Source organism: Limulus polyphemus, unplaced genomic scaffold (assembly GCF_000517525.1).
Source record: "Limulus polyphemus unplaced genomic scaffold, Limulus_polyphemus-2.1.2 Scaffold755, whole genome shotgun sequence".
Lineage (NCBI taxonomy): Eukaryota > Metazoa > Arthropoda > Merostomata > Xiphosura > Limulidae > Limulus > Limulus polyphemus.
The window spans coordinates 45,957-56,089 of NW_013666365.1; the positions used below are offsets into that span (position 1 = coordinate 45,957).

Below are 10,133 nucleotides of genomic sequence, written 5' to 3' on the forward strand. Positions count from 1 at the left end.
TACAAAAAAAAAAAAGAAATTTTGATTTGGCTAAAGACACAACCTACCTCCTTTAAATCTTGGTTCAAAAGTAAGAAATGGCATCCAAACACATTAAAATGGCTGAGAAAGCCTATAAGGGGGCATTCTGAGCTTCTGATTGGTTATTCATGTCATATATACAGAAGTGTATATAATGGAGCGTCTCTAAAAATCAAAAGAGGTGGGATGGGTGCCACTGTGTTTGATCTATTTATTGAGTAATATCTTAGCAAATGGAAAAGATAAGAGGCTCTTATTTTATATTCTACAAAGTCAACAAATGAGATGACATGGCATTTGTATTTATACAGATTTAATTTTTTAATAAACAATCAAATATGCATATTGAATGCTTGAAAAATGTTTATTGGACTTCACTTTAACAATGATTATCTTGCTGAATTGAATACAATAACTTTGAATCATCAAAAAATTACAGCCATAAATAAATCACTGTATATATGTATATGTACCTGATTCAATGAAACTTTATAAACAGTGTTTACTTTAATTTTATGATACATTTAAATACTTAATGTTTTTAAGCTCCAATTTCATAAAAATGTTTTTTTTACATTAACATTACAAATTCATGATTTGAATATCACATCAAAAATTTCTATAAGTATAAGGTCTGTGAAAATGAACTCAAGTAAATTTCAAACCTTCTTGAAGTCCTTGCACAATTTAATCATATAAAAAAATTGTTCAGGAAAATTACAGGTGTATCTCACAAAGCCATAATCAAGAAATGTGGCTATAGACAAAATACAGTGCATGCATTTCACAGTGACTGAAAGCCAAACCATAACTGAAGAAACAATTACACTTCAACACAAGAAAAAGAAGCATTTGTGTAAATAGTTGGAAAAATGCAGACAAAATTAAAAATAAGTTTATTAAACATGCTGGTGACGGGTACAATGCAGAATTATTTTCATTATGTTTCAACAAGTTGCATGAACATGAAATTTGTGTACAAATCAAAACACAATGGTCTCTTCCTCTAATGATCTGATGCACAATATCTTTGTGCTTGCATAAATTACACAGACTGGCAAAGGTCTGCCAGTCTTGATTAGATACAGTAACTCATTTTTGTTTGCAACATGATGACACCAAATATACCAAACTTTGTTTCTAGTCTTCATACAAATGTAAGTCAGTTGCATCAGTTTTCAAATAAGAACTTTTCATGAAAAGGGAATTCAAGTAATATTTCAATGTTTGCTTTATATTCTTCATTTAAATAAAAGTCATGCTAAAAACTTACAATATTTTTCATCAATAAACTTCAAAAATACTATAGAAATTATGTAAAATATATGCTTATTAGAAAAACAGTGCTTGTTATTTTTCATGACTCTGTTTTTATAATACAAAAAAAAAAAGATGTCACATTTTTTGCCAAAATTTTATGAATGATATATCACAAATACTTTAGTATAGTAAACACACAAAATATATCTAAATATTGACTATCCTTCCAAACTCAGCTTACCCTCAGAAGAAATAATTCATCCCAAAAATTTGGATTTCCACATGATGGGTCTTCACCCTGATAAAAGGAAAAAAGTTAAGTATTTAAACAAGTCTTATGTTTCAAGTTTCCAAAATTCATTCTAAAACCTTTGAGCTACTGAAATTTAATAGTATCAATTTAAAAGAATGCTTTAACCATGTTCCATAACTAAAATTTCCTTAAAAGACAAATTATTTATTAAATGATAAGCATATGAGAGAAAGGCAAATTACTACCTCCTTGGTATGTAGATGTGGAGCTGGGCGATAAACTCAATTAATCGACATATCTGATAACCTATGAGTATCAATTACTGTTACATAAAATAATCAATTAAATAAAATTATGATTAACTCAGTTAATATCATAAAAACAACCAACTAATCAAAATGTTTCCTATTACTTCTTTCTTTTATATTCTAACTATCTAAGTAATATTAGTCTATTACTACTTCCGTGGGCACAACTGCTTGTATAAAACTTGACAAAGTGAGTGTGGCTTAGTGATCGCTGTTTATGTAACTAGCTACAATGATGTTTGTTGTTCATGTTTACTTTTTAAGGACTGCTTTAATAAAAAAAAATAACAGCAAATTAACATTCATTATTCTTTATTTACTCAAAAAATGTTGACTGTTGAATAACTTACTCATTTAATTGTGTTTGTTAGAAAGGACTAGACATGGATGACTAACAGTCTAATAATATGTAACACTGTTAAGTCATTAATATATTTACAGGAACAGGACTACTGTTTAGTTACAACTGGTTCTAGCTAGATATGATGCACTGTAAAGGGAAAACAAAATCTCGCTGTCAGCACATGCCACTTAAACATTGCTTATTACAGAAAGCTTTTAGTTATTTGATCTATAGCTTTTTTTAGTTTCTTCAACCCTGTACTGTAAAATGTATCTTAATGTGTTCTTTCTCAACTTCCATCCATATCAACAACTTAATGTTTATAAGCTTATGATGTTTTTCATACCTGAAGTTAGCATTTTCCTACACTGAAAATGTATTTCAAATAGATACTTACCTCCTTTCACAAAATAGCTTTTCTTGACTAGTACTGCCCTCTATCAGTGCAAATGTTCAATGCATGTCACTAGCCTTCCACCTCCTGCTTCTGCATCCAGATGCAAATGATCATGCAGCAGCTCTCCAAGAGTATGACCCCAGTCTGATCATAACTAGTGCCCTCTTCACATCTGCACTCTTTAATCACTTCGGGATTGGTCAGAAGTCCCACACCATATAGCATCAGATGTGAGGAGGCTGGGTGGGAAATGTGAGAGGAGGTAAGTATCTATTGGAAATGTGTTTTCAGTGTAGGAAAATGCTAACTTCAGACATGATATCTTACTTCCTCTCACAAAATATTTAGAATCCCTCATTGAACTGGTGATGGGCCAATAAAAAAAAAGATCGCCCTTTAGGAAGCACCCAAAGAGAGACCACGAGGTGTGGAACCAAAATAGTAAACATTAAACCTCAGCAGGAGACTGCACCACATCTGATCCAGGTATATTCTTTGCTCATGAACATAAAAGGTGGAAAAACATGAAGTAATCCCAGAATATGTATGACCAATTAATGGGATGCCTGGGTGTCAAGTGGCTAGGGCATGACCAACCATAGTGGTAGTTCAACACCAACATCCAACACCATGTGGTATCTGGAGGATTACCTACCTCTTCACCTCGAAATGGGAATCGGTAGGTAAGACGAGTTTCTGTACCAAAATTCATCTCCACTTGCACACATTTCTAACACAACCAACACCAGCAGATGGTAGAAAGGTGGAATGCCCTGGCAGGATGACATCTCCAGTCCAAAATCTGTAAGCATGGGTATGGTAGTTCCAGTCCATGGTAGGAGGAGGATATCTGGCTATACACAAGCACGAAAATATGTGCTGCATCCAGCTACAACCAACACTAGATCTGTTGAGAACCAACATCCAGCAGATGGTAATAAGAGTGACCACAAACCTAGGGTGCACCTCCAGTCCAAACCCTGGCAGCAGTGGCCATTTGTCATCCAATATGCAGGAGGAGGAGGAATACCAGTCAGCACATACGTGAGGACTTACTTAGCTGGACCATCTCCAAGCAACTCCAGACCCACTGGGAATAAACATCTGGTAAGGAGGAGGAACATCTCAACGTGAGGGGCAAACTGCAATAATAGATATAATATATATATATATATATCTTCATGACATGGCGGAGTGCTTCAAGTAAAACCTGGCAGCATCTGGAATTATACATCAGGTCTGCGGTAGGAAGGGGTGTCATGCCATCTACACATGATAATAATTGTCACTGGGAAACCTCCCACCAAAACGAAACCCACCAGGAATGTACATCTGGAGGATAGTAGGAAGGAGGAATGCTATGGTAAGAAAAACGATCAGGTAGATATATATAGACAGGAATACTACATAGTGCTACAACCAAAACCTGGTGGCATCTGGAATTGAACATCAGGTCTGCAGTAGGAAGTGCAATACACCAGCAACACCTGCAGAATACCACTGCCCTACTCTCAACTGGCTAGGAACTGGTAAGTGGTAAGAACTTCCATAGTAGCAGAAAGGGAGGAAAAAATGCATTGGAGAGTCCAGAGGACTGCATCACTGGAGACAGTGCAAGAGACGACTGCAATACCCTATTTTAAGAAGCAGAGCTACCATGTTGATGGAATCAATCACCAATAACTTCGCAGCAACTGGAATTGTACATCAGGTCCATGTCAGGAAGAGTATCAATGCCATGAAGCATCAGAGATGGGCAGTAATCTCTGTCTGCCTTACTCATGTTAGTCCATGAGTGTATGGTCTGGGCCAAACATATTTATGAAGCAAAAAACCACTAGAGAGAACTACAAACAGTCTAAAGGATAGCACCCCATCTCTACAGTATGCATAACTCAAAATGCAACATAATTGTTTAGTCATAGATAAAAATAAAATGTAAATACACAACCAACATCCAGTAGTATCTGAAATTGTACTTCAGATCCACAATGCAATTGACATTGAGCATGGTCACAGGATGGATGGAGCAGATTTTCAAAAAAAAAAGTCAGTAGTATAAGAGTATAACAAATCTGTGAGCAAAAACCAGCACACCTGTACAGTACTAATGCCAATTGAGAAGTGTTAATGAGTGCAGATGTGAAGAGGGCATCGGTTACAATAGGAGTAATGTGATGCTCCTATTGGTTGAGAGCTGCTGCACAATCATTTGCATGTGGATATGCAGAAGTGGGAGGAAGAAGGCCGATAGAGGGCAGTGCTAGTCGAGAAAAGCTATTTTGAGAGGTGGTAAGATATCGTGTTGGAATATCTGTAATTAGATTTATGCATATTACCATAATTTTTACATTTCTTATAATACTTCAATTTCCAATGAATGAATCATTTAAATCTCTGCAAAGAGATCACCTAGTATGATTGACACAAATCTGTTTTCAGTGAATTATGTTATATATCAAACACTGTAACAAGAATCTTTACTTGTTTTATCACATGAAGCCTAAGGACAATTACTTTTTAACAAATAATTAGTTTATTCAACTTGAGTAACCTTGTGAAAATGTGTATGCAGAAACCCACCAAATTGTATCAATTACGTTTAACTTGTTAAATGTTTCACACTAAGTTGCATATATGATACATTTTAATGTACAACACTTTAGAGTTAAAACAATAACTTAATCCTTAAAATTCAATGCTTTAAGATAAAAAAATAACTTACTTCTTAATGTATAACACTTTAGGATTAAAAAACTAACCTAATCCAGAATTGTTGTACCTGAAAGTATCTATCGTATTAAACAAAGAGTAGTTCAAAATGTTCTTAAACAACCCAAAACAGTTTGATAATGGGAAGGTCAATGGAATGTAATTGATTAATGTTCTCAAAGGTTAATCAATCAGCAAATTCTAATAATACCCAGCTTTTTGTACATAAGAAATAAAATACAAATTCTGCCATGTTCCTCAGTCCTTACCAAAAGTGTGGTGTACATTGGTGCAAAAATTAGTAGTAAATATTTGAAAACAACATTCCAAGATAATGGAAACATTACATGCTTTTAAATGTATATTTATATGTAATTAGTTTTATTCTCACACATATAGTAGTTCAAATGGTTGACTGTATATTAAAGATTCTGGAAATTTTTTATATGTTGTTGTTAAAGAACAACAAAAATAAAAAAGAGAGAGAGAGAAAATTAATTACAAACAATACTGTATAACCATCTAAATCAGCGTTTCCCAAACTTTTACAACTAGGGACCGGTTTATTTTTGTAATTTTTCATGAGACCTGGCCTCCTCAAATACCTAATTAGATAACCCGCTAAGACATGGCTAAGTCTTAACATCAAGCTGGAAGCAATAGTTCTATCAATACATCATTGATTATAAAATATACAGGTATTCTGTAATACTAGTGTGTAAAAAGAAATAAAAGAAATTATACTCCATTGTTATTTAATCTTTACATTAACTGTATATTTATTAATGCTCTTTTAAGAAATAAACTTAATAAACCTAATGAGAAGGATGATGCTGTGTTTCATCACACAGCAACTTCAAAGCAGGAGGAAAAGAAGTCAGTTTGATCTCTCAAACCTGGCTTGACAACTAATCTGTTCCTGTACTCGTTTTTTAAGAAAACCAATGTTGAGAAGCCTGATTCGCATTTATAAGTCGTGACATAGGGCATAAAAAATCTCACTGCTTTTTCTGATAAATTTGGATGTTCGGCATGACAGCTCAACCAAAAATTAATTAACAAGATTTCACTAAAACTGTCTTTCAGTGCAGTGTTACAGGGCAGTTCAATAACAGAATCAATTTCTGATTCACTGAGTTGTAATCCTTCCTCATTTTTCATGTCAACGATAAAAGGGTTCCGGATCCATATTTTACTGCTATCAATTGGAGGAAACTATTCCTTCATGCATGATTTTAGCCCCAAAAGATGCTCTTTGATTGATGAGGAAATCTCATCTGGAATATTACCTTCTTCATCTTGGTTTTGTAATTCTCTTAAAGTAGAGAAAGGCTTAAAATTTCTCTTCTCATCTCAATGTACGCACAAGTTAATTTTTTTTTTATAGCTGCTTCTTTCTTTTCCAAAAATGTCACATAAATAAGCCACCTTAATTAACCAATGCAAATTATGAAACCTCTCTAAGTTCAAATATTGCATCCTTTGCTGATGGGGGATGTTGCTCCAAAAACAAGATAACTTCATTCTTCATTTCAATGAGTCTTTTTAAGACATTTCTTTTTGATAACCACCAAACTTCACTGTGTAATAGGAGATTCACTTCCTAATTCTCTGCAGAAAGCAGTAAAGATTCTGGAATTCTACAAACGAGATTTTATGTAGTTTATAAATTTAACACATTCTTGCATAGTTGAATTCAAAAGTAAGGCATTTTCTTCACAGGTAACGCCTCCCTGTGAATGCTACAATGCACCCATTCACAGTCTGGTGCCACTGCTCGGATCCTCTGGAAAACTCCTGAACCACTCTGAATTATAAAATTATTAATTAAATTAAAAATTTCATCAGACGTTGTTCTTGTTGGAAGTGGTTTACAAAACAATAAATCTTCATGAATTTTGTCCTTATAATCATATCTTACAAAGCACATTAGATTGGCATTATCTGCTATGTCTCTGCTTTTGTCCACTTGTAATGAAAAAACTGACTACAGTGAACTCGATGTATAAGAGTTTCTTCAATATTTTTTGCCATATCCACAATTCTATGCTTCACTGTATTATTAGACAGAGACAGTAAATTCAACTGATTTTCTTGTTTATTGTAAACATGAGATGTAATTATTTTTACTGCAGGAAGTATTAATGTGTCACCAATAGTATGCTGACACCCTGTCTCGACTATTAGTTTTGAAATTTCATATGAGGCTATAACCAAGCGTTCATTGGAAGATCACATGGGAAAAAATGTGTGAAATTATTTGTTTGGAAAAAACTATTTAATTTTTTTTACTTATGAAAAAATCTATTGGCTTACTCTAGTATTCTGGATGTCTGGTATTCAAGTGGCATTTCAGTTTTGATGGTTTGATGCTCTCATTTGATAATGTTGAACAACAAAGAACACATGGTGGCAAGTCATCATTGCTACAACCACTTATAAAACCATACTTTAAATATTCATCACGTTACAGTCGAGTCGAAGAGGTCTTTGTTTTCTTTTCTTTGATACCAAGCTGCATATCACTTAAATGTTTATAATTAGGCCTATTATTTTCACTAACTTCACTTTCACTAGAACTAGGCTGCATTTGTGCATCACTTGAGGTTTTCTTGTGTGATGCATGTTTCTTCAGCCATCTATTCATATTGAAGAGGGGTTTTCTTAAAAATGAACAACTTAAAAATTTTTAGTTAATACAAACCAAGTCACAAACAATTCTCTCTCTCTTCTCAGAACAAAATGACACTTCTAGTACCGGCAACCAGCAACTTGTTTGCTGCCACCTGGCGCTACCAGACAAAAGACTCAGGTCTGGCATGCCTGTCAATTTCCATTAACAGAGTAAGAAAATTTAACACATTTGGAATAAAATTCCTAAAACTTTGGTGTTGAAGAACCGGTTAACTTGAATGAACAAATGGTCCTTTTATGTGAGACAAAATCCCTTCTTTGATCTTACCTGCAGACAGGAAAAGATCAGTTTGTACTCAGCAGGGGGACATGTCTAGCTAACATGTGGTTAAAATTTATGGCATTTCACAAGATTCTCAAGGTTATCAACACAGTAAAATTTAATCTTAGGCTCTCTAAATTGCACTAAGTGAGAACACCTTAATTCCTGAGAGACTGAAGGTAAAAAGACAGCCATCAACTTGTGAATTCTATAGTTTCATAGCTTTAAGTACAAATATTCACTTTTCCTTCCAGTTATATTACCTTAATTGAAATACTGAGATATACAAGTTAGATGAAATGAAGATTTAAATTATAATGTATTTGAAAATATTAATTTTATTATAATATATTTATATTAACTGGTTTAATTACATTTTTCTTTAATATACAATAAGGACTTGGAGAAAGTTTAAAAATGGCAGTTGGTAGTGAAAGGGTTAAAATTAATTTAATTATTTTAGTTTTCGGCAGACCGGCATTTTTTTTCTTGGACTGGTACTGGAATGCAGACCACAATTTTGGGAAACGCTGATCTAAATGATCAATCAAAAAAAGAACACATAAAATTATAGACAATAAATCTAAGATGCAGGCAAACATTCGCTGAGGCTTTAATTCACATTTATGTATATTGTATTTACATATTGGTTCTACATTCACAAATATATACCTAATGATATATATATATAAGCAAGTAAATAATTCTAATACTATATATTATGTCAAATGTATATAGCACTGATTTGATCACCAGTATACAATTGGTATAATTTACAGTATTAGAACTATTTACTTATTTTTGTGGAAAATGATATTGAGGTGCTGATATATCACCTCTTTCTCCTTTTTTTTTTCTTACTTTTGTTTAGTATTTATTTGTCTAATGGTTCTTAGCTTAGTTAGTTATTTACTGGGAATCTAATATTCTACATTAATATATGAAAGTTTACTTCCAATAATTCAAGATGTTTAACTCGTCCAGCTGCTATAGATTTTCAATACTTTTGTCAAGATATATTGTGTAAAATAAATATCATAATTTATTTCTTAACTTGTGGTATATGTGGTTTAAAATGTATAATGACATATATATATATATATACATATATATATCTGTGTGTGTGTGTGTGTACACAAGGTACTTCATGTCCTTGATCAAGACAATTTACTCATCTGTATATTGGGTAACAATGGGTAGCTGGAGGTTAACCTGCAATAAACTCACACCCACCCTGTCCATCATTCTCATCCATTTGTGCCATTAAAACAAGAGCTTAGCAACAGTTCCTATGTGACACCTTAGCAGGGGAGGGATTGAACTTTATCACACTATAACTTTATAAGTCATAATTAAGATTTTTCTAGCAATATTATCTTCATATAATTACTTCAATTATTGTATTTACAGTAATAATTTAGCACTTACATAATAAGAGGGGGATATGGGGCTTCAGTTATGTTAACATTTTCTTCCCATGAAAATATATTTCAGAAAACAAGTACCTCTGCATAACAAAGAGATACTATCTCATACCACTGCCAAATATTTTTGTGCATACCACAAGCCTTGAACAGAGCTCCCACCCCTAAACATATTAATGTGTAGAGCACCAGCCTATAATGTAATCACCATCAGACTATAGCTCTCCACCAATAGGTGGTTGACACATTCCTCATGCACAGTAATCCCCAGGAGCACTAGCATTGGAACAAAGGCTCATTCCTGATAGGCAAAATAACTACACCGGAGATGGGAAGGAAGGGTGGGAGGTTGTGCATAGAGGTGAGTATCTATCTGAAATTAATTTTCAGGTAAGAAAAATGTTAACTCAAGATAGATTTACCCCCCCCCTTCTGATTGAGGAGCTAGTGCAGATAAAG

The 10,133-nt window shown here is 33.5% G+C and overlaps 1 protein-coding gene across 1 annotated transcript in view; it reads right to left on the minus strand.

Moving 5' to 3' along the window:
* Positions 1-10,133, minus strand: part of LOC106460336 (UPF0668 protein C10orf76 homolog) — a 59,761-nt gene that overhangs the window by 36,435 nt on the left and 13,193 nt on the right. Inside the window, exon 3 of the mRNA XM_022387034.1 lies at positions 1,523-1,579. Coding sequence (XP_022242742.1) covers positions 1,523-1,579 — 57 coding nt within the window. The remainder of the gene's footprint in view (positions 1-1,522; positions 1,580-10,133) is intronic.